Source organism: Megalobrama amblycephala, linkage group LG4, assembly GCF_018812025.1.
Source record: "Megalobrama amblycephala isolate DHTTF-2021 linkage group LG4, ASM1881202v1, whole genome shotgun sequence".
NCBI lineage: Eukaryota > Metazoa > Chordata > Actinopteri > Cypriniformes > Xenocyprididae > Megalobrama > Megalobrama amblycephala.
In genome coordinates this window covers 761,415-786,735 of record NC_063047.1, presented here as the reverse complement: position 1 = coordinate 786,735, position 25,321 = coordinate 761,415, and the positions used below count along the sequence as shown (strand labels likewise).

At 37.4% G+C, this 25,321-nt stretch overlaps 1 protein-coding gene across 1 annotated transcript; it reads right to left on the bottom strand.

The window, feature by feature from the left end:
• Positions 1-782: 782 nt before the first annotated feature.
• On the bottom strand, positions 783-24,318 carry LOC125266223 (myotubularin-related protein 4). The gene is made up of 21 exons (XM_048186697.1): positions 24,151-24,318; positions 23,065-23,128; positions 20,936-21,000; positions 20,798-20,857; positions 20,603-20,719; positions 18,333-18,415; positions 17,908-18,074; positions 16,235-16,328; positions 16,024-16,137; positions 15,772-15,944; positions 15,565-15,699; positions 15,370-15,481; positions 12,926-13,121; positions 12,349-12,534; positions 10,276-10,446; positions 9,014-9,159; positions 8,142-8,946; positions 5,932-6,045; positions 5,557-5,645; positions 3,437-3,463; positions 783-3,196 (listed from the first exon to the last, which is right to left on the bottom strand). The coding sequence occupies exons 3-21, from the start codon at positions 20,936-20,938 to the stop codon at positions 3,010-3,012; spliced, it is 2,979 nt and encodes a 992-aa protein (XP_048042654.1). The 5' UTR covers positions 20,939-21,000; positions 23,065-23,128; positions 24,151-24,318; the 3' UTR covers positions 783-3,009.
• Positions 24,319-25,321: the final 1,003 nt, after the last annotated feature.

Below are 25,321 nucleotides of genomic sequence, written 5' to 3'. Positions count from 1 at the left end.
GATACCAAATGTTTTTATCTTTTTCTTACTTGCTGTGAAAATTAATGGGCAAAATAAACAGTGAGGGAAAAAAACATTTAAATTAAAATGTATATTTTTAAGCCTATTAAATGTTAAAAAATAATGGTTTTTAATAATGCCGAATGGCTTGAATTGCTCGTTTCATCTCCAAAACTCTGGTTTACGTGATTATCTATACCCTTATTTTTCTAGAAAGATCATAAATATATCAAATATGATCATCTTTTGATGAAGGTTTATTTGTTCATCTCTCAATCATCATTGTATTGCATTTTATGTTTTAAAACTACAGAAATCATAAAACGAAGCATTTAAATATCATCTTACTAAGACAGATATTAATATTTATATGCATTTTATGCAAGTAATCTGATATACTGTTATAAAGATCAATTAATCCTCAGAATTTTGTCATACTTTTTGTTTAAATTTCAGCATCTGCAGCAAATTATTTTTGTTCCGTTTGGGTCTCAGAATAAAATTATAAAAATGAGCTGTTCTTTTCCTTCATATTCTTATTATATAAAACATAAAAGCCAAAATACATGCATTTTGTCTAAAGATTCAATAAATTTACATTTAAAAAATTTATTTTTTCAGGCTATTATGTCACGCTTTAGAGTTAAAGTAGTCGATTCTCTATGAGTTGCACATTTTAAACAATGACTAGAGGTTTGTTAACTCAACGTTTAACAATCCGAGCGCAGGAACGATCAGTGTTTTCATAACGAGCATCAATGAGACACCATCAGACACGCGGCTCAGGTTGGCAGTGTGTTGTGCTTTAATTCATTCACACAAACGCCGCAGGCTCCAGAAGTGACAGCGTTAGCAGCAGCAGCTCGTACAAACTCTGTCCAACGCAGAGAGGAAAGACAGCAGCATTGCATTGTGGGAGATTTCATCAGGGCAAATACAACCCGGCCCTTGACCAGACAGCAAAGCGACAGCAGACACGTTTGAGATGTCGTCACACGGATCTCCTCCGATTAAGAAGATCCTGTGCGTATTGCTCAAGTCCGTCAAGCGTTCGTTGCGTTGGCTGTACACGTGACATAATATACATACAAATCTCATGTACACGGATTCAAGTGTGCAAAACTCCTCCGGCGCTCCTCGTTTCTGATCTGCAAAGTCAGACCGAATCAATCCGGGGTCCAGAGAAGATGATTAAAGTACTACAGGAATAGTTCACAGAAATTAAAGTCCTGTCATCATTTTCTCACCCTCTTCAGTGAAACACGTCTGCCTGAGACGATGAGCCAGAATTAACTTTCAGATCTCAAATCTCATTTGCATACATGCTCAATATGTATGAACTATGTATATGATTTTTTTTTTTTTTTTTTTTTTTTTTAAGCATGACCAAAACATGATCAGGGAGTGGATTCACGAAACATTAAGAGTAAAGCTAAGAATATTTTGTATTCCCCCAAAACATTTAAGAATTTATGAAAATAATGTTCTTAAAAATCATCATGCATAACTTCTTAAAGTTAGTATAACCTCCAAATATTACAATATAACACTTGCTACATATGCAAATTACTATTAATATATATATATATATTAATGTGCATGAATTTTCTGATAACACAGATTGGTCATGATTATGTGTGACGTGACTTTGAATAAATTCGAAATTCAGTAACATTTAAATCGCAGCATTTGATTTGATAATCGCACTAAGCTGTATTGTGATTTCGGTTTTATTTTGATTAAACATTATTAGCGACACCGGTGGCCGTTAAGTGAACTGCAGCCAGAAACGTATTACTCGTGCATTTCAATGACCCGATATACTCGCTGCGAAGTTTTTCGTTTAGAAGTAAAAAATTGGAAATAGCTTTGCGGCGTTATACTGTTAAAGAACATCCTGACGCCGATGGAAAAACGTTTACTGAATAAATCCCGGCAAGGCTGTGATTGGATAACTGGTCTAACCAGCGGACCAATGGCATCGCAGCAACTCAAATGTTGGTTTGGTGGTTCTGAAAGTCTGTCATCAGAACGATTTGGTTTAATTCCTCGAGAACCGTCTCACACGATTGCGTTCCCGAACACCAGCATCCGAACGCAAGATCACATGACAGCGTTTATTGCGTTTCGTGAGACGAAACTCATTTCTGATAGAGGAAAAAGAGCCCGATTGCAGCAACTTACATTTTTATTACTGATATTTTGCACCAGTTTCCAAAAGGAAGTGATGATTTTATTCTCTTGAACACGGGATGGAAAATTAAATTTGCAACTTTGGATTGAAACGGCTGTTTTCTTCTGAAGAACATCTCTAGTAAATATTTGAGAGTTTTTCAGGAATTGCACAAACTTGAAATGTGTCTTAACTCTTTCCCCGCCATTGACGGAATTTTACGGCGATCCATGTTTTCACTGTTATACGGTAGGGGGCGCTGTTACACATCTTGAATCTCCTGATCAAAACACAGACGAAAAAGCAGAAACAAGCATGTAAAATAACACGAACATTAAACAGCATATGAATCAAAACTGTCTAACGTTACTGAATGAAATGTCAAACTTTGACTAAAACGTGATTTTCTCAGATTTGTGTTCAAGTGTTGATAAAAAAAGAATGCATTAAGCCATTGTATGTTCATTATAAAATTATTAGATGGCCTTTGAAGTGTTTATCATTACGTCTTCTCCTTTCTTAGGAATATTTCATGAATCCAGCCCCGGATGTTAAACATTTCCTTTCGTGATCCGTAGAAGAAAGTCATGCCATATCATATATACTTGAGATTCGTGGACTCGTATTAATATGAATGGAAAAAAGTGCAACGCGCAATATGGCGGAATAAGTCCCGCCTTTGAAATAAAAAAAGGTCGCCGAGTGAAATGACTTGACCTAAAGGGACGTGAGGGTGAGTAATGATGACCGAACGATCACTTCGGGCGATCTACATCCCTTTAGCGCTGACGTTCAGCCGGTTCTGGGCTCCTCACAGGTCAGTTTATTGGAGTCTCTCAGTTGGAGCTGGCAGTGATGGGCTTCTCCAGCTCGAGGTCGGCAGGAGGGAGCGCCGGGGGAACGGCTGAGGGCCGGAGGTGCCCGTAACACGCCTGGCACACGTGGTTTGGCTCGCGGAGCTGTTGACTCGGTACCGCCACCTTCTGGTCGCAGCAGCTGGCGCAGAACACATTCCCACAGTTCCTGCAGGGGCGAGACAGTGAGGAATTCAAACTTCTGATGTACTTTAGTTTCACACAATGATGAAATGGACTTGAGTGTGGTTGACTGGAACACGGCTGAGCAAACTGAACTGGATTGGCAGCAGAAGCTCTAGTGTGAGAACAAGCAGTGCAGGAGGATGGCAGTGTGATGGTTAGGTGAGAAGGGAGAGAAGGATGGACAGACAGAGGAAGTGAAGGAGGAAGAGCAGGAGAGTCTCACCAGGCCTCATCAACCGGCTCTCTGCCGCTGCAGCAGGACGAGAGAGAGAGAGAGACACGGGTCAGACGACAGTCACACTCGGGGCCGTTTACACCACACCGCTTCCAACTAAAAACTTTTTCTGCGTTTTGGCCGTTCATTTACTCCACAATGGAAGCAAGTTTTTGGAATCGACACCGTTATCGTCTACAAAAATGCTAATTTGTGGAAATGTTGACGTCATGGGTGTTTCGTGTTCACTTTAGAAAGTCACATCGCCATCTACTGGCCTAGCAGCAGAATACAGCGTTTTTAGTCGGGATCATTTTGACAGTGTCTGTACACTAAAAACACAAAGGAAAAACGTTTCGGTTTCATTGTCGTGTGAACGTACCCTCTGATTCCGTGAGCTGCGCTACATCTGGAACACGTCAACTCAAACAGAACCTCATATTAAATATATTAAAATTAATTTATATATATTAAATGAATCAACCACAATTGATTTTGTGATTACAGAAGTTCAAGAACTGTATGTTGAGGGGGCAAAATAGGTTACGTTCTTTTCTTTTTCTTAAACTTTTTAATAAAGAAAGCAATTTAAATTCAATTATAAATTAAACTCTTTGAAGTTTGCGAAGGCCCTCAATTCACTCCTGCTTCCACTGAACCGAACAATGAAATGCTGTAAGTGCGGTTGCAAAGGGGCGGAAAGTTTCCACGGGAACTTAACCTGGGGAATTTATGGGAATTTTTGGGAAATTTGTATAAATTTATAATATTTATATAAAATGTATCATATAAAAACAAATTTAAACATTTTGTTTGGTCATAATAACATGAAATAACAGTTATTTATTTTTTGCATTCAATTAATTCAAATGTAGTAAATATGTAAAATAAAATTTATTTTTAATGCAGCAATTGTTGTGTTATTTATTTCAGTGTCACATGATCCTTCAGAAATCATTCTAATATGCTGATTTGATACTCAGTTATTATTAATGTTGGAAACAGTCGTGCTGCTGAATATTTTTTTGGATCCTGTGACACTATTTTCAGGATTCACTGATTAATGAAAAGTTAAAAAGAACAGAATTTATTCAAAATTTTTTTTTTTTATCAATTTCACACATCCTTGCTGAATAAAAGTATTAATTTCTTTCAAAAAAAAGAAAGAAAAAAATTACTGGCCCCAAACTTTATATTGTTACAAAAGATTTCTATTTTAAATAAATGCTGTTCTTTACATTTTTATTCATCAATGAATCCTGAAAAAAATATCACAGGTTATAAAATAATATTAAGCAGCACAACTGTTTCCAACATTGATAATTGAGCATCAAACCTTAGAATGATTTCTGAAGGATGCTGAATATTCAGCTTTGATCACAGAAATAAATTATATTTTTATGTACATCAAAAAAGAAAAACATTATTTTAAATTGTAGTTATGTTTCACGATACTACTGTTTTTTCTGTATTTTTGATCACATGTGCATGTTATGGACTGGGGGATGCACAGGGGGTGTGTCCTCAATATCCCTGCAGTAAGTCATGTGACTGTGTGAATGCGATTGAGGAATGTGCAGGGTAAAAATTCAACTGAAATTGCATTAAATCTGGTTGTTTTAACCAAAATTATGCTGCAAGTTTCCAGCTTTGAAATTCCCAGAATTTTGCGACCCTAGCTGTAAGTGATGTTAGCCCTCTTCTAAGTGTGAAATGTTGCTTAACCTGAGATTAAAAAGACGTTAACCAGGGTTAAGTGTGGTGTGAAACATCAGTCCATAACATCCGTGGCATAATGTTGATTACCACAAACAATATTTGAACTCAAAAACAACAACAACAACAAACACACAAAACAAAGATGGAGGTTACAGTGAAGCACGTACAATAGAAGAGAATGAGGCAGGAAGGATTTAAAAGCAGAAATGTGAAGATTAGTTATAGAGTTTTAGCCCCGCCCACTGAGTCACATGTCATTGTTGCAGTAAATGCGAGATCGACACAAACACAGGATTACAGTTCATGACCTGTTTAAACAGGAAAGGTTGATAAGTGATTTTCACACTATAAATTGTTTGTCTTGTGGCTGTATCAGAGTATCAGGGTCGGTCCGGGACACTCCGACTCACCTGCAGTGATGCTTCCTTGTCGCCAGCCAGAACGTCCTCTCGCATCCATAGCAACGGGACGCCGGGTGATCCGAGTACCACTGTGTCACCTGGACACAAACAGAACTGGTCAACACTGCTGCGGTCACATGAATATGTAAATATGTGCTGTGTCCCATCACCACGGACCAATGGGAGTTCGAAGTTCTAAATGTGTTTAATCTGGTCTCACACAGAGCAGAAACTGCTGAAAACACATTCGACAACCGGATTTTCTCTCAATCAGTGTAATGTGAGCAGAACTGAAGTGAACTGGCTGTTAATAATGGGAGACGCTGCTGGAAAACCACACAAACAGAGGGAACCTGTCACGTCCTCTCTTCCTGATCCGCTCACCTCTGCTTCCTGTTGCTCGATCTGTTCCCAGCTGGATTCGGACAGGAGTTCAGTGGCACCGCAGCGCTGCAGACAGCCAGACTCGAGGTTGTTCTCCCCGTCCGGCAGAGACGTCTGCGGCCCAGAGGAAGAGGAAGTGTTACGTTTAGTTAACAGCATTAATGAGATTAAAGAGTTAGTTCACCCAAAAATGAAAATAATGTCATTAATTACTCACCCTCATGTCGTTCCACACCCGTAAGACCTTCATTCATCTTCGGAACACAAATTAAGATATTTTTGATGAAATCCGATGGCTCAGTGAAGCCTGAGCAATGACATTTCCTCTCTCAAGATCCATTAATGTACTAAAAACATATTTAATTCAGTTAATGTGAGTACAGTGGTTCAATATTAATATTATAAAGCCACGAGAATATTTTTGGTGCGCCAAAAAAACCAAATAATGACTTATATAGTGATGGCCGATTTCAAAACACTGCTTCAGGAAGCTTATGAATCAGTGTGTCGAATCAGAGGTTCAGAGCGCCAAAGTCACGTGATTTCAGCAGTTTGACACGCAATCCGAATCATGATTCGACACAAAAGATTCATAACGCTCCGAAGCTTCCTGAAGCAGTGTTTTGAAATCGGCCATCACTATATAAGTCGTTATTTAGTTTTTTTGGTGCACCAAAAATATTCTCATCGCTTTATAATATTAATATTGAACCACTGTACTCACATGAACTGATTTAAATATGTTTTTAGTACATTAATGGATCTTGAGAGAGGAAATGTCATTGCTCAGGCCTCACGGAGCCATCGGATTTCATCAAAAATATCTTAATTTGTTTTCCAAAGATTAACAGAGGTCTTACGGGTGTGGAACGACATGAGGGTGAGTAATAAATGACAGAATTTTCACCCTTTAAAGGGTGTTTGCACCAAGGACACTAACAAAACTACAATAACTATAAAATATGAAATATAATATATAACTATAATATAATATATGAAACTTTAAGTACCTTCAGGGCATAATGCGATGACAAATACTGAGTTTCATAACAATATGCCAATGCGTTCATAGCAATATGCAAAACCATTGCAGTTACAGCTGTGGATCTTTTTTGTCATTTTGTAATTAAAATGTTTATCATGTTACACCAGTGTCATAACGGACTATGATAGCACCTGAGACAAAGACACGGCATGACAATTTTGAAGTCAATCAAACCAACAGTACTGTAGCCAATTTCATGTTTTATTCAATTATAGCACCGCCTTTTTGTGTGTCCTCCATACACAAGCGTGTCCAATGTGTTGTAAATATCGCACTACGTTTAGGAGTTAAAAAATGACCCACACCTGACTTTAGTAGCATTTTTTGCCACTTACTATCAAAATTTTGACATTTGGCCATTGGCATATAGGCAACAACCTTCCTATGCTAACGGTTTCGAAGATATTCGTGAAAGTTGTTTAAACGCTAAAACAAAATGTACAAACCATAAGGCGAAACCCAGCATGTTTGGTATCATTATACTCGGCAAGGATTCAGGAATCCAAGGAGATGAAAATAAGTCATCTAAATCCTAAGTTATAAGCATGTGAATATTTGATTTTACCACTAGGTGGCGCTGGTCTGAAACTGCTCAGGCTCCTTAAGGGCGTCGTGACGATGACCCATACCGAGTTTTGTAACGATACGCTAATGCGTACAAACCGTTCAGAACTTATAAGGCAAAAATAGCCATTTTTCACATCTCCGGACCAGTAGGTGGCGCTGCGCCAAATGCAGCTTGTAGTCTCAGGTCATGCTTGTGATGACATGGATCAAGTCTGAATATGATAAAGCGTTGCGGAGAATACAGCCTTACGTCTATTTTAGCAAACGCTACGTAAAATTCGCTTGTGCGTTACAGTTTGATGAATTGAATTGAATTACATACATTTTTGTCGCCGTAGTCTGAAGATGATCTGGTTCGATTTTCATGGAAATCAGAGCAACGGCCGAGGAGGAGTTTTAAAAAAGTATGTTTTTCGGAAAATTAAAAATAGTGGAAACATTTTCATGAAGGTTAACATAAATGTGAGTGCAACTTTGGTCAGTTGGTGGCGCTATAGTTATCATCCTTGGTGTAAACAGACCTTAATTAAATGATTTGATTTGTATAGCAGTTAATTCCAGTCCACTCATGTGACTATCACTAAAGCGTTCTCCTCACCAGCTTCCCGTTGATGTGCAGCCGGCTCCAGAGCTCCTGCACCTGTTTCTTCAGCGTCTCCACCTGCAGCTGATGCCCCGCCTCCATCTGCCGCAGACGCACCTGTACGGCGTCGCTGTGCAGACTCAACCCGTCCGTGTCCAGGTGCCCTAACGCCGCCGCGGACCCTCGCCCGACGGGATTGTGGGGCGACGTTGGAGAAGCGTCTCCCGTCTGTCGGCTGTCCTGATTGGCCGAATGCGGAGGAGGAGGATGAACGGGATGCTGGGAAGGTGAGCAGATGCCGTTAAGAGTGTGGTTTGGGCTGGAAGAACTCTCTGAGGAGGATTGGCTGCTAGATTCTGAAGGATCGTGGGTAATAGTAAAGGGTAATCCGTCTGATGCTAACTCCATGTTTTCGTCGGGATGCGGGTGTTTTTCAGTGGAACTTTCCACAGCGTGATCTTCAGGCGTTTGGTCCTCGCTGTCAAAGTCGTCTGGAACATCGAAGGCAGGCGTGTTTTTTAGAACTTCCAGCTTCCTGTTTTCCTCTTCTCTCACTTCCTGTGAGATGTGTTCCATTTGGCTGTCAGTCACACAAAGCTCCGCCCCGTTTAATGCTTCAGAATGGTTCGTGTTGAAGCCGGGAGCGCTGCGTTCGGACGTCTGCGTGTGGATTCTGTCCGGCTCTGCCGTCACGCTCATCTCCAGGCCGAGCAGGTGGTCCTGCCACTTCTCCTTCCTGTTGGGGTCGCTGCTGCGGCGGTTCGGGGTTAAACCCTCACACGATGAGGGCAGGTCGTCATATGACCGAGTCTTTGGTAACCTGCAAAGAAAACACAGTTTTACGCTCTGGAACGTGTTTGGAAAGGCATACGTCACGCGTCATTTACCTGCTCACAGGTGTGTCCTCAGGTGAGGCTGAGGGGGCGGAGTGTGGCACACATGACTCGTCAGAAGGCGTGGAGGGGGCGGAGTTAGGCAGGTAGACGGCACTCCATAGCATCAGATTCCTCACGTGACACACTGGGTGCAAAACCTGATTTATTTTAACAAAAATACAGAAAAAATTTGAAATATTTTTACAATTTAAATCAGCTGTTTTCTATGTGAATATATAGGAAAGTGTAATTTATTCCTGTGATCAAAGCTGAATTTTCAGCATCATTACTCCAGTCTTCAGTGTCACATGATCCTTCAGAAATCATTCTAATATGATGATTTGATGATCAAGAAACATTTGATTATTATCAGTGTTGAAAACAGTTGAGCTGCTGTTATTTTATTATCACTATTAATATTTTTGAATTTTGTTTTATTTTAAAGTGTTAGTAATTTTAATGTTTGTTATTAGCCTATATAACATTTATTAATTTTTATTTCACTTTTAGTTATTTTAGTACATCAATTCAAACCAAATGAAAATGAGAAATGTTGCATTGGCAACTAGCTGAAATAAAATAAGGTTGTTTTTAAAAAAAAAAAATAAATTCAGGGTATCTGTGGGTCATTAAAAGTCTTAAAAATGTCATATTAAATTTAAGACCATCTCGTTCATTAAAAATGGTTCAAAGCCTGAAATTTAAGATTTATCATTCTTGTTTTTGTCAAAATCTGTATTATTTGAGCTGTAAATCATTGTTATTACCATAAAAAGGGCTTAAATTTGTTCCCATGTTTTACTAAATCACAGCCACATTGTAATAATTTGTTTCCTTGTTTTAGTTAAATCAATACAAGGGAACAAATTCTTAATTTGTGGCCATGATATATATTATTTGTCTGCATGTCATGTGCAGGGCTCCGTACTTAAAAAGCCTTAGATGTCATTTTATTGATATTTTAATACCTGATATTTTATTACACTTCAGTTAAAGTTTATTTTAATTCAAGTAGCAAAAGTTTTTTATTAACTATAATAACTCTAGCTGCAATATATGAGAACACAGGACAGCAAAGAAGTTCAATGAATTGCAGTGTTTTGATCACAAGCGGTCTTCATCTGGTCGATTATTAAACTTCTCTGGGAGCAGAAACAGCAGTGTGCCGGTTCAGCTTTCTTTTGATCGAGCACCGGCTACAGTGATGTTTGGATGTGCTCATACTACTGTAAATTGAACACAGGACAGCAGACATGATTCCAGAGCAAGCGTACGGTCTCGGAGCGCGGCGAGTAGAGGATGTTGTGGAAGGATGTGTTCGTCGGCCGCAGCAGAGACCAAACGGAGCACGTCTTCTCCTGAACGCGCCGCTCCTCTCGCTCCTTCACGCTGTTGCACAGGAACGTCCCGAACAGACACGAGTACGTGTGCTGCGCTAACTTCACCTACAGGCACAAAGACAGCCGCTGTCGTGATATATGAAAGCATGCATGTTTATGTCCACCGGGCCTGAGGACTGATCTGAACAACAGGGTTTCTGCGGGTCTTAAAAAGATCTTGATTCAGAGTCTTAAATTCATAAAGTCATGGCGTCGCATGCATTGCAAAAAAAATTATGTTCCTCCTCTGTATTTTTGTCCTGTTTTCCCAATACATCTAAACATCTTTAAATCAAGATGCATTTACTGGAGAAGCAAAATTTAAAAGAATTCTTGAAAATTTAAACAAAATGAAGTGAGTTTATGCTTAAAACAAGAACAAATATCTGTCAATGAGTTCTGAAAACTTTCCTTTGAATTAAGTAGATTTTTCTGAGCCCATTGGCAGATATTTGTTATTGTTTTGATCATAAACTCACTTCATTTTGATCATTTTCACAGAAAACAAGATTTTGTGTCATTTTGTATCTCCAGAAAATGCATCTTGATTTAATTCTTGTGCGGTCTTCGTTTGGGAAGTCACACTCAGGGTCTTTGGGGTCTCCACAGACCTCAGGCAAAAAATTTAATTTTGTAACAAAATAATTGGGGTTTTTTTTAAACAAATGTAATTTTACTCTGTTTATTAATGTTTTTACCCCACATTTGTGCAGTTTTTGGAGGATTTATCATATTGTTTAAATTTATATAAATAAATTAAAAAATATTTTTTTTAAATAGGTTTTTATACAAAAACAGCTTTTTATGTAAAATTCACTTTATAAAAGACCCACATTTCTAACTTTCATTCATGGGGATAACATGGATAATTTGACATGGTTTAGTGTGAGATTTTTGCCCATCTTTTGGAAAATGCAGTTTTAAAAGTAAAAAATGATCACTTTATCCAGTAGATGGCAGCAGAGCTCCACTATTTGCTGTTTGACTGACTGAAAGACTCTTTTAAAGTTGTATTTTACAACTTTAGTAGTATTTTAAAGTTGATTCAAATCTAAATATTATGAAATCACAATTATGACAATAAAAGCTACTTTTGTTTGTTAAAGTTTAGTGTTTTTTGCAATGAAAAAAAATCAGTTTTTCAATATTGTTACATTATGATGAGACCTCACTTAGAAAATGCAAAATTCATCCTCAAAATAAACATTTTTGAAAAACTTATTTTTTCAGTACAAAAAAAAAAACCAAAACTTTGACAAAAAGTAATTTTTATTGTCATAATTGTGATTTCATAATATTTAGATATGAATCCAGCTGAAAATACTTGTGAAAAGAGTCTTTCAGTCAGTCAAACAGCAAATAGTGGAGCTCTGCTGCCATCTACTGGATAAAGTGATCATTTTTTACTTTTAAAACTGCATTTTCCAAAAGATGGGCAAAAATCTCACACTAAACCATGTCAAATTATCCATGTTATCCCCATGAATGAAAGTTAGAAATGTGGGTCTTTTATAAAGTGACTCAACAAAATATTTATTTATTTATTTATTTATTTATATAAATTCAAAAGATATGATAAATCCTCTAAAAACTGCACAAATATGAAGTAAAAACATTAATAAACAGAGTAAAATTACATTTGTTTTTTAAAAAACAATTACATTTTGTTGCCTGGGGTCTCTGGAGAATCTTTAGACAGTTTCACTAGAAAACAAGACAAAAATACTGAGGAAGAACATCACTTTTCTGCAGTGTGATTAATGAATTAAAACATAATAAAGATCTATCGGAAGTTGTATTTTCCAAACTCTGATACAACTGTGTTTTTCCCAAGACATTCACATTTTCCGTCAATTTATTCCTTGATTTTCCCTTACTTGGTCTTAAAAAGCTCTTAAAGAAGATTTACCTTCACAAACCTGCAGAAACCCTGGAACAAGCATCGATCAAAGCAATGACAATGAGTACCAGAAAGGCCTCGCTGAACTCAAAGGAGCATGGGAACTGTCTCTGGAGCTGATGAACGCAGTCCAGCCACTGCAGGAACACCGGACAGCGCTCGTTCAGATCGTCCGCGTTCTCGCCGTGGCCGCAGCGGTCGGCGAACTTATGACCGTAATCCAACCACTCGGTCTCGACCAGCACCTGAAAACCCTGCGGAGACCAAACAAAAACTCTCTCTTATTCTGTGAAATTGAAAGTTAACTTTCAGAATAGCAATGCAGTTAATATCAATCAATTCAAAACTCAGTGATTCTTTTATGTGAACATCAAAAAAGTCCCAACACTGTCCATAAATAATGCCTTTATTACTATGTATTGTTATATTGGTGCATAAAGTGAATGATTAAATGCATCTAAACATTTTGAATCTACTAGGATACAACTTTTTACTTCTCAGATCCTGAAGATAGTATAAAGATAAAAGCAGAGAGAGCGGACATATTAAACGTGGTTTGTGGTCAGGTTATGCCTGAATGTGCACTAAAATTGTGCCATGCTGTAAATAATGCATGCTATTCTTCTAAAAAAATTGGAGAAAGACCTGGATGGTCCTGTAGAAGGGGTCCAGCAGCAGTTTGGACAGCGCCACTATCTGAGGCGTCCGGTCCCAGCCGTCGGAGCAGTGCACCAGCACAGGCCTGCGGTCCCGATCCACTGCGTTCACCACCAGAAGAGACGCTTTCAGCAGCAGAGACAGATGCTGCAGCCATTTAGTGCCCTCCAGCGCCGACAGCCAACTAACCGGAGAGGGAAAACATTAGGAGAGAGATGCATGATATGGATATACTGGTTATGAGCCGATATTAGTGTTTTTTTTAGCACTGGTGATATTGAATGATGCTCCTTTTTGCTTTGTCGTACCCCACCACTAACGTAAAGAGGTTAAAGATCAAACTCTTTAAGAGCACAATTCATAGAAATAGATAAGATGGATGTGCATCATGTGTAAAAAATGAGTTGTTCATTACTGAAAAATGTTATGCAACCTTTACTAATAATTTCTTATTAACTTTATATATATATATATATATATATATATATATATATATATATATATATATATATATATATATATATATATATGTATGTATGTATAAACATTAATATATAATAGTACTAATTATATTTATTTATTTATATATTTATACAATTGTATATTATTAATGTATATATTTATATGCATTAATTATATCATAGTACTAATAATTTATATTTATTATATTTATAATAATTTAATATATTAATATTATTTATTAGTATATTTATTAGTCTAATAAATATTTGATTTCATTCATAAAAATTTAATATAATAAACAATGTTTAAACAAAATACATAATTTATACATTTATATGAAACAGTATAATTTGTTATAGAAATTATATATATATATATATATATATATATATATATATATATATACACTAACAATATATAATATGTACTATTAGTATTATTTATTAGTATATTAGTGTATATATACACTAAATATATAATTTCATAAATATGAATTTAATATAATAATAAACAATATATTTATACATATATAAAATATATACAGTTTATATTTATATTAAACAGTATAATTTGTTATAGAAACTATATTATATATAAAGTATGTATAAAAAAATATATAATAATACTTCTAATGCATATGTACTATTAGTATTATTGTTTATTAGTATATTTAGTGTGTATATATATATATATATATTTTATATATATACACAGTCCAGTCCAAAAGTTTGGAACCACTAAGATTTTTAATGTTTTTAAAAGAAGTTTCGTCTGCTCACCAAGGCTACATTTATTTAATTAAAAATACAGTAAAAAACAGTAATATTGTGAAATATTATTACAATTTAAAATAACTGTTTTCTATTTGAATATATTTCACAAAGTAATTTATTCCTGTGATGCAAAGCTGAATTTTCAGCATCATTACTCCAGTCTTCAGTGTCACATGATCCTTCAGAAATCATTCTAATATGCTGATTTGCTGCTCAAGAAACATTTAATGTGTACAATTGTACAAAATATTTGTGTACAATATTTTTTTTCAGGATTCTTTGATGAATAGAAAGTTCAAAAGAACAGTGTTTATCTGAAATCTAATCTTTTGTAACATTATAAATGTCTTTACTGCCACTTTTGATTGATTTAATGCATCCTTGCTGAATAAAAGTATTCATTTCTTTAATTTCTTTTCAAAAAAATAAAAATAAAAATTCTTACTGACCCCAAACTTTTGAACGGTAGTGTATAATGCTACAGAAGCTTTGTATTTCAGATAAATGCTGTTCTTTTGAACTTTCTATTCATCAAGGAATCCTGAAGAAAAAAGTACACAACTGTTTTCAACATTGAAAATAATCATACATGTTTATTGAGCAGCAAATCAGCATATTAGAATGATTTCTGAAGGATCATGTGACACTGAAGACTGGAGTAACGATGCTGAAAATTCAGCTTTGATCACAGGAATAAATTACTTTGTCAAATATATTTAAATAGTACACAGTTATTTTAAATTGTAATAATATTTCACAATATTACTGTTTTTTACTGTATTTTTAATTAAATAAATGTAGCCTTGGTGAGCAGACGATATTTCTTTTAAAAACATTAAAAATCTTAGTGGTTCCAAACTTTTGGACTGGACTGTATATATATATATATGCACACACTAATAAATATATAATTTCATAAATAAGAATTTAATATTTATACATATATAAAATGTAGTTTTTATATTTATATGAAAGTATAATTTGTTATAGAAATAATATATATAATTTTTATAAATAAGTATAGCTTCATAATGTCAGATAAATATTGATATATGTAAATGCAGATAATGCAGATATATATTGTTTTCTAGTTTGACCAGATCATTTTGCATTAGTAAATAAAAGCTAAACTGTGTTCAGTCTGAGTTTATCCAGAGCGCTGCTGTGCTTTCAGGTCCGCTCCTCACAAACACTCACTTGACCGGATCAGGGACTTGAGCGCAGAGAGTCCGCAAACACTGGAAGCTCTTCCGGATGGAGTGGATGTTGGCCATGCCCATGAACATCACCTCACAGTTGGGATAATACTCTACAGGAAGCACAGAGGGCGTTTGAGAGAGAGAGAGATCAGCGATCACATGTTTTCTGCAGCCAGCGTCTGCTCTGCTTTACCTGGACACTCGCAGCCGCCTCCCTTCGCCCGATTGGCTACTGCAGCCGCGTACGACCGGGCGTCCATTATTAAGAGCTTCTGAGGGGGCGTGGCACTCGGCTCCGCCTCTACGTTCCCATTGGCCATGTGAGGATCTGATGTGAAAGCAGGAAGGGAATGAGCAGCTGTGGTGATGGAGCAGGAAGAACAGAGTCGCGTTCACTTACCGGAGTGACGACGAACGCAGGAGCCATTCGCCTGCGCTGCGCTCGAAGCTGGATCCGTGACGCAGGCTTTAGCGATGGCTTGCACCAAATGCTCATCTTCAGCATTTCGCCAACCCCACCAGCTGACCTCTGGCTGCCCGCATCGACCAATCACAGCGCCCGAACTCTGGTGTCTGGGTCAAAGGTTAAGATAAAAGTGAGTGAGACATGACTGACACGTGTCTTAATCAACAGAAGAGTCCTTTAAGAAACCTGTAAACGACAGCCGGGATCCTCTTCCAGGATCTAAACGCAGCCACGCTCTCCAGCTCCTGGTCCATGATCACAGCAGGCACGATGATCTGCTCTGGGTAACTGGCACACACCCTGAGAGATCACACACACACACACACACACACTCTTCAGGTGATGATGGAGCGCTGTGGCTGCTTGTGCGAGCGGTCATGTGTTTCAGGTGCGTCACCTGTAGTTGCTGTTGATGTTGGAGATTCTCCAGGCACTGTGGGTGTCGAAGCCCATCCTCTCCAGCTCTCGCTTGAACCTCCGCTGATGTCCTCCTGAAACACAACAGCATCATGCTGCTTCTCAGGTAAAAACATCAAATTATTCCTGATTTACAGAAACAGGAAGTGTTTTGGAAGCCAGACAGACGCCTGTTTTGCTCCGTTATTATAAGTTGCTTCAGAAACACTGCAATTGAAAAAGATTGTGTTAATAAACGGAATTACAGTGCATTTATCCTTATTTTAAATGCATGGCAAAAACTTGGCACCAGTGTTATTTTAGTATTAATAATATACTAATTATATAGTACTTTATACTATTATATATTAATACTAATTATATTTTGAATTGGCTTTTATTTATTCATTATTTTATTTTAATTTTAGTTATATTTTTTGGAATTAATTTATGTTCATTTTTATTAGTTTTTATATATGACTATTTGTTTTTTGTTTTTTCACATTCAGTTTTAGTTTAATTATTTCCAGTTCATAATTCTAGTGCTTTAGTTTAAACTTATTTCAATTAGTCACCAAGACATCATATTATAATATTTATATTTTATTTCAGCCTTATTTAACTAAATAAATAACTAAACAGTATACTAAATAGTTTGTTTTTATATTAGCATTATTTATATACTAGTGTAAACACTTTATACTAATATATACTGGCACTAATTATGGTTTATTAATATTTTACCTTTATTTCATTTGGATTTTATTTAAAATTTTAGTATATTATATTTATATATATATATATATATATATATATATATATAGTGCTTTTGTCATTTTTATGCTTTTTTTTTTAATGAGTATTTAGGGTTTTTTCCGCTTTCAGTTTGAGTTTCATAATTTTAGTGCTTTAGCTTAAATTTATTTCAATTAGTCACCAAGACAACATTTCTGCTACTTGTTAGAAAATTATAATATTTATATTTAATTTCAGCTTTATTTACAAAATAGCTTTAGTTATTATTTTAATATTATTTATATACTTATATAGTATAATTAATAGTTTATTAATATTTGAATTTAATATTATTATCATTTTTTTTTTATATATTTCATTTTTGCTTTAGTCATTTTTATCAGTTTTTTTAATACGACTATTTTGGGTTTCTTTTTTTTTCGGTTTGAATTTATTTATTTTCAGTTCATAATTTTAGTGCTTTAGCTTAAACTTATTTTGATTAGTTGCCAAGACAACATTTCTACTTTTCATTAGAAAATTCTAATATATTATTTCAGCTTAATTTAAATGATCAAAATAGTTTTCACTGACTACAATAACCCTGCCCAGCATGACAAGTTTGAATGTGCAAAAGTGCAAATGAGATTTAAGAGCTGCAGCAGAGGGGAACCATTTTAAATAAATCAATTTAAGCAAAAAATAATAAATTTCACACAAAAAGCTACATTATTATTATCACTAAAGTTCTATGGTGTGTTTTGTTGTTATTAGAGCTCAACAGCATCATCCTTCCTCACTGCAGGAGAAACAACAGCATGAACATTTTCCAAATCATCTCCTCCTGTGTGACTCCTGAAGTCATGTGGGTTTGGAACGACATGAGGGTGAGTAAACGATGACAAAATGTGTGACACAACAGCCCTGAAATGTGCGTACCTGCACGGCAGATCCCATCATGCAGCTCTCTGTCCTCAGCGGACACACTCGCGCTACACGAGAGGAACGCGAAGGCGAAGAGCTCCTCCAGCCGGGCCGGCGGCCGCACCACTGCACTCATCCTCCTCAGCCAATCCTGACACTGCTCCGCCGACAGGAAGTTACACCTGCACACAACAGAGCAGACAAGCCCTGCAGGTTACAGTTCAGTTGTGTCCCAAATAACGTATTATAGCGTACAAACTCTGTGAGGTTTTGTCATTCGTCATCGAAGTCTGAAGCCCCTCCCCTCTGCTGCTGTTGATTCGTCAGTGCACATTATTCCACAGAAAACAGTTCATGCGAGCACTGAGGATGTTGTGCATGTGATGAGACACAGCGAGGACACATTTGTTAGTCAAAGCAGCGCTGTTATACAGACGTACCTGATGACCTTGCAGTCTTTGCAGGTGAGGTGCAGTTGAGTCAGATCCCGACTCTCCACGCTCTCGATCAGCTGCAGTGGGACCTGATGAGTTTACAGAAACACAACAGAAACATCACAACTGTGTCTTTAGTGTAACGTGTGTGATGTTTCAGAGAAGACTGAGATCCAAATGCGAACAAACAAAACTGTGAACTAACAAGTGGACTTCATGATGTATCGATCACTGAGTATTGAATAATGCTTAAATTTTATTAAAGATTATTTTCTGAGAAACGCTGTTGAGTCAATCAGCAGTAGGGGGCGTGTCCACTCATTATGGGGGAGGAGAGAGAGAGAATCAATCAGCAGTAGGGGGCGTGTCCACTCATTATGGGGGAGGAGAGAGTGAGTCAATCAGCAGTAGGGGGCGTGTCCACTCATTATGGGGGAGGAGAGAGAGAGAGTCAATCAGCAGTAGGAGGCGTGTCCACTCATTATGGGGGAGGAGAGAGAGTGAGTCAATCAGCAGTAGGGGCGTGTCCACTCATTATGGGGGAGGAGAGAGAGAGAGTCAATCAGCAGTAGGAGGCGTGTCCACTCATTATGGGGGAAGAGAGAGAGTGAGTCAATCAGCAGTAGGGGGCGTGTCCACTCATTATGGGGGAGGAGAGAGTGAGTCAATCAGCAGTAGGGGCGTGTCCACTCATTATGGGGGAGGAGAGAGAGAGAGTCAATCAGCAGTAGGAGGCGTGTCCACTCATTATGGGGGAGAGAGAGAGTGAGTCAATCAGCAGTAGGGGGCGTGTCCACTCATTATGGGGGAGGAGAGAGTGAGTCAATCAGCAGTAGGGGGCGTGTCCACTCATTATGGGGGAGGAGAGAGTGAGTCAATCAGCAGTAGGGGCGTGTCCACTCATTATGGGGGAGGAGAGAGAGAGAGTCAATCAGCAGTAGGAGGCGTGTCCACTCATTATGGGGGAGGAGAGAGTGAGTCAATCAGCAGTAGGGGGCGTGTCCACTCATTATGGGGGAGGAGAGAGAGAGTCAATCAGCAGTAGGAGGCGTGTCCACTCATTATGGGGGAGGAGAGAGAGAGAGTCAATCAGCAGTAGGAGGCGTGTCCACTCATTATGGGGGAGGAGAGAGAGAGAGTCAATCAGCAGTAGGAGGCGTGTCCACTCATTATGGGGGAGGAGAGAGTGAGTCAATCAGCAGTAGGGGGCGTGTCCACTCATTATGGGGGAGGAGAGAGAGAGTCAATCAGCAGTAGGAGGCGTGTCCACTCATTATGGGGGAGGAGAGAGAGAGAGCCAATCAACAGTAGGAGGCGTGTCCACTCATTATGGGGGAGGAGAGAGTGAGTCAATCAGCAGTAGGGGGCGTGTCCACTCATTATGGGGGAGGAGAGAGTGAGTCAATCAGCAGTAGGGGGCGTGTCCACTCATTATGGGGGAGGAGAGAGAGAGAGTCAATCAGCAGTAGGGGCGTGTCCACTCATTATGGGGGAGGAGAGAGAGAGTCAATCAGCAGTAGGAGGCGTGTCCACTCATTATGGGGGAGGAGAGAGAGTCAATCAGCAGTAGGAGGCGTGTCCACTCATTATGGGGGAGGAGAGAGAGAGAGTCAATCAGCAGTAGGGGGCGTGTCCACTCATGATGGGGGAGGAGAGAGAGAGTCAATCAGCAGTAGTGTCACTCATCAATCAGCAGTAGGGGGCGTGTCCACTCATTATGGGGGAGGAGAGAGAGAGAATCAATCAGCAGTAGGGGCGTGTCAATCAGCAGTAGGGGGCGTGTCCACTCATGTTGGGGGAGGAGAGAGAGTGAGCCAATCAGCAGTAGGGGTGTTGCGTTGTTTCTGCTCCATATGTGATTTTTCACAGAACCAAGATCTGCTGTTGTTATAATGTTAGCTATAGCAACAGGACAGTTTTGTGTGTCACTGTTTGTCTGGAGCTGCTCTCAACCCACTCTTGCTTGTACATACTCTTGTGTACTGCATGTTGTCATCATATTATATGTAAAGCATTATTTTGCTTAACTATAAAGAGACATCCACTTTTGCATTGTGTGTTTGTGCATTCTGGGGGTGGAGCAATGAAGGGAGGGGCGTGTCTTCACATATCAACAGTCTTTCTCAGAAATCGCTTACTGCGCCTTTAATTTGATTAAATAAAATCAGTGCAGACACAGACTCCGCCCACAAGCTCTCCTGATTGGCTGTGATCTGTGATTGATATTGTCTAGAGATCTCGGCACAGGTGTTGCTGTGTAGGAGAGAAACGCTTACATTGACGGCGTTCTCTTGGAGTTTGATGTGAAGGCGGTAGCTGGTTAAGGCAATGACAGACTCCTCTGCCCTCCCGACATGTTCCACACACTCGCCGTGCAGCAGCGGGAACACGACCTGCCATTACATATATTAGAGGGTGATTTATATATATATAGATATAGTGATAGTGTTATTCCTAAAGCGTTGTGATACCTGTTCGTCCTCCGGTACGGGGCTCCCATGGGCCTCCAAACTCTGCTGCCCCTCTTCAACCTTCACAACACAAGCATCATATTTGAACAGAGTCATCAGCAGATCTGAGAGCAGTGTAACGTCATGTAAATGTCTCACCATGGCCCCAGGACGGCTGGGCAGAGAGGATCAGCAGGCCACCGACGGCAAACACACTGACCGACCTGAGAGACGGATGAGGAACATTTACACTGGCACTTATGAAACATTCGTTCATTATGGACTGGTATGCATATATTAAATATATCTCACCAATATACTGTAATCATCATGATTTCAGTACTATAAGCACAGTAATATATATATATAAGTTGGTGGAGGCAATTAAAAAAGGACCACTGACTCGAACTGAACTGGTGATGATATCCCTTCCTCTACTTCACAAACAATGACATAATCAATGAAACATTTCATAATCGATGAGCCGTTCGGCTGTTGCTGAATCATGCTGATCGCTTTTGAAGCCGATCAATACAGTGACCGCATTAGATGAGCCTGAACCTATAGATCGTATGGATTTACCCTATACACACACTTGGGTAAATCTCAGCCCTGAACCAAGAGAAAACAATAAGTAAGAAAATATATTTTACTTAAATAAAATGAAGGCTATTTATGATTATTTTCATGACAATGAAGCAAATTCATCCAGACATTCTCATTGCTGTAAAATAGTGTGTATAAATGTATGTATACAGTTATGTTTTATTTAAATCAGCATGAACAAATTAAAACAAATAATATTGTGATATAAATACTTTACATTATAGTAATCAAAATTTGTTTTTATATTACAGTAATGACAATTTAATTGTCATGAAAATAATGTCACAATCATGTCCCTAAACTAGCCTTCATTTTCTTTATGCAAAAACACTTTTATTATATTGTGGTGAAATAAGACCTTCGTTCATCTTCAGAACACAAATTAAGATATTTTTGATGAAATCCGAGACTCGTCCATAGACGGCAATATAATCAACGCTTTCAAGGTCCAGAAAGGAACTAAAGACATCATTAAAACAGTCATGTGACTGCAGTGGTTCAACCTTAATGTTATGAAGCGACGAAAATACATTTTGTGCGCAAAAACAACACAAAAATAACTTTAATCAACAATCTCATTCTCTTCTGTGTCATTTTCATACGTAGTTTACGTCCAGCGCTTCCAGGTTCATCGTCAGAACGCCGACTCATTATTGGCCGACTCCTGTGTCATGCGTCACACACATGTTGTACTGATCACGTGATCAACTTCGGCCAATGATGAGCCGGTGTTCAGACGTAAACACAGAAGCTTCACTGTGTTACTGCATCACCTGCGTAAGATAATGACAGGGAAGAGATTGTTGAATAAAGTGGTTATTTTTGTTTTGTTTTTGCGCACAAAAAGTATTCTCGTCTCTTCATAGCATTAAAGTTGATCCACTGCAGTCACATGACTGTTTTAACGATGTCTTTAGTGCCTTTCTGGACCTTGAAAGTGTTGATTATATTGCTGTCTATGGACGAGTCTCGGATTTCATCAAAAATATCTTAATTTGTGTTCTGAAGATGAACGAAGGTCTTACGGGTGTGGAACGACATGAGGGAGAGTAATTAATGACAGAATTTTAATTTATTGGGTGAACTAACCCTTTAATGAAACAAGTGACCGAAGTCTTTATGAGTGAGTCATTGAATCATTCACTCAACCTTTTTTTGTAAAAACAAATATAAATTCAAATCTGTTGAACATAATATTAAAATAAGACTGCAGCAATTAACATTTTGTCTGAACCTCTAGTAAATTACGTTATTTGTGTAGAATCGTGAACTCTATTCATATTAAAAATAAATAAATAAAAAATCATGATTCTCAATTTCTCCAGAATCGTGCAGCTCTTATGGATTTATGAATGATTTAACTAGCCTCGGGTAATGAATAGAGTCATGTAAGGTCTCCGAGACTTTACGACACCTGAGGAAGCTTTAATAACTGCAATATATGTCTTATCTTATCTTCAGAAAAGGATTTTCATTAATACAATCTATGTGACATAAAATTGCACAAAAGCATTCGTTTTCTATTCCAAACAACCAGAAAATCTGATCATGTGTATCATCAATGTCAGCACAAGATTGACATTTGAATTAGAAACCTCAACACATGATTCATCTATACCACACATGCACTAACACGCACACATTCCATGCACTGCATTTCTGACACGTGACGGTCTACACACCTGGTTCTGGTTCTGGATCGGTCTCTCTGCGTGTGGAGCAGATGCTTAATGAAAGAAAGACAGTCTGCAAGAGATCATAACACGCATTTACACAAATTTGGAAAATGCAAATGAACTATTTATTTGCACGATCATATGTGGTGCAACATAATGGGATCATGTGACAATGTAGCATACTTCAGATTCATTTATCATGCATACTATTTACGAAAAAACAAAGGGAAAGGAAGCATAATAAAGTACCAAAACAACATTAATTATTGTCAAATATAATAAAGCAATTAATATAACGGTTTATTAATGAGTGCCAGACTTACATGAGTAAAGTAGGCCATGTGTGACCTTATATAACCTGATCAGAAATCATAGTCAACCAGTAAAAAACAGGAGGATGGATTAGAAATGAAACAGGTTTTGCATCACGAGCTTCTGAAGGGCAGGTCACACCTGACCAGAGTTACGGTTAAACACACCGATATTTGATGGGAGTGTACATTAATCAAAGAAAGGTTATGCAAACAAAAACGCTTGTTATGCAGATTAACTAAGAATATCTGTTTGCTTTCAAAAATCCAGATATGTTATCATGCTTTTCTAAGTGCTTCAGTGAGACTGACACTATTGCAATCTCACATGTCAAATCAAATAATCAATTTGCAAAAGCTAAAAACACTTATTTATTATCTGTATTGTCTGCATGTGAGGAATCATGGCAGCTGTTGATTGTAAAACAGATCAAACTTTACCTAGACAGCAGGTTTGTGCATGTAGTGAACTGCCAACTAAGACTCTGAATGATGCCCAGAAATGCAGTTTACTTAGTATACTGTCTAGGTAGTGCACTAGATAGGGTTGACAATCATTAAACTGGCCTAAACTGACAGCTCGAGCTGCTGCACGAACATGACATCAGTGCATTGGTTAAAGCAGCTCGTGTGTGCGTGTTATTCAGCGTTAAACGTGAATGTCTGTCGTTAGATCGTGATGTTGTTGTCGTTAGTGTTTGTTGTTGTTCTTGTGGAGGGCGGAACCGTCACCCCGGCACCGAAACCCGACAATAAAGCGCTTCATTCGCCGCACACTCACCTGCTGTTGCAGTCAGTCGCAGAAGACGCGCGTTGTTGCGGTAAAACCAGAGTAAACCCACAAAAGAGACGGTAAACAGAATGTAAACATTGAGTGTAATCCGCTCTACACCGCCATGACGTTCCCCTCTCAGCTGCGCTGCTACGGCCGTGTGACGTCACGACGTCGTGACGCAATCACGCTTGAGCGCGTCATGTGATCATCTTTTCTTCAAATGCCAATTTTGGTCCGATCTGGCAAATTTTTTGGCTTTGAAATCTAATTTGGTCATTGATTTAACTATGTGTGATATATTCTGTTATTTTTCACAAAATATAGAATATATAGGAAATTTATTTTTATTTATTGTTATTTTGTTGGCAAAATATTACATTCATAAATGTAAATTTTCTTCAAGAGGTTCCAAATTAAACCACTTTCTCTGTAACTATTTAATTATAACACTAAAAAAGATTAACAACAAAAAAGTGTCAAATTTATAAATCTGTACAATGATATGATGAATGATACGTAAATTGTTGTATTTTTCTTTCTTTCTTTTGATTGTTTTCCTTTCACTACTTTATGCATTTGTCTTCTATATTATTTATGTTTGATGTCATCCATTGTTATATTGATATGATTAAGTTGTTCTTGTTCAAACTTGCAATAAAAAATAAAAAAAGTAAAAAAGTAAAAAAAAAAAAAAATAACGTTTATTTTAGGATAAAGCAAAATCATATATTCACAGATGTTTTCTTGCAAAAAAAAACCCTGTTTTATAGCTTTCAATAAATAAATTGAACATTATATGGACTCTATAAATTTTCTGTGAAGCAAAAAGCAGTTAAAAATTTGTAAAAATTTTAATATTTTTATGTAGATTTATATTAAGCATGCTTTTGTGTACATTTATATATTGTATTTTGACACTTTTTCCAGTTAATAATAATAAAAAAAAATAATACTAGGGATACATTTAAATAAATAAATTACATGTAAATTAAAAGTATTTATTAATAAAGAATTGTTAATATTAATAGCAACTACTAATAAATAATACATATGTATGAATTTATTACATTTATTTAAATAATTTAAGTACATTTATATTTACAAATACAAATAGTGTTTTATTGATTGTTCTGTTTGCGGAGTTAGGGTGTGTTTACATTAAAATAAATGTACATTT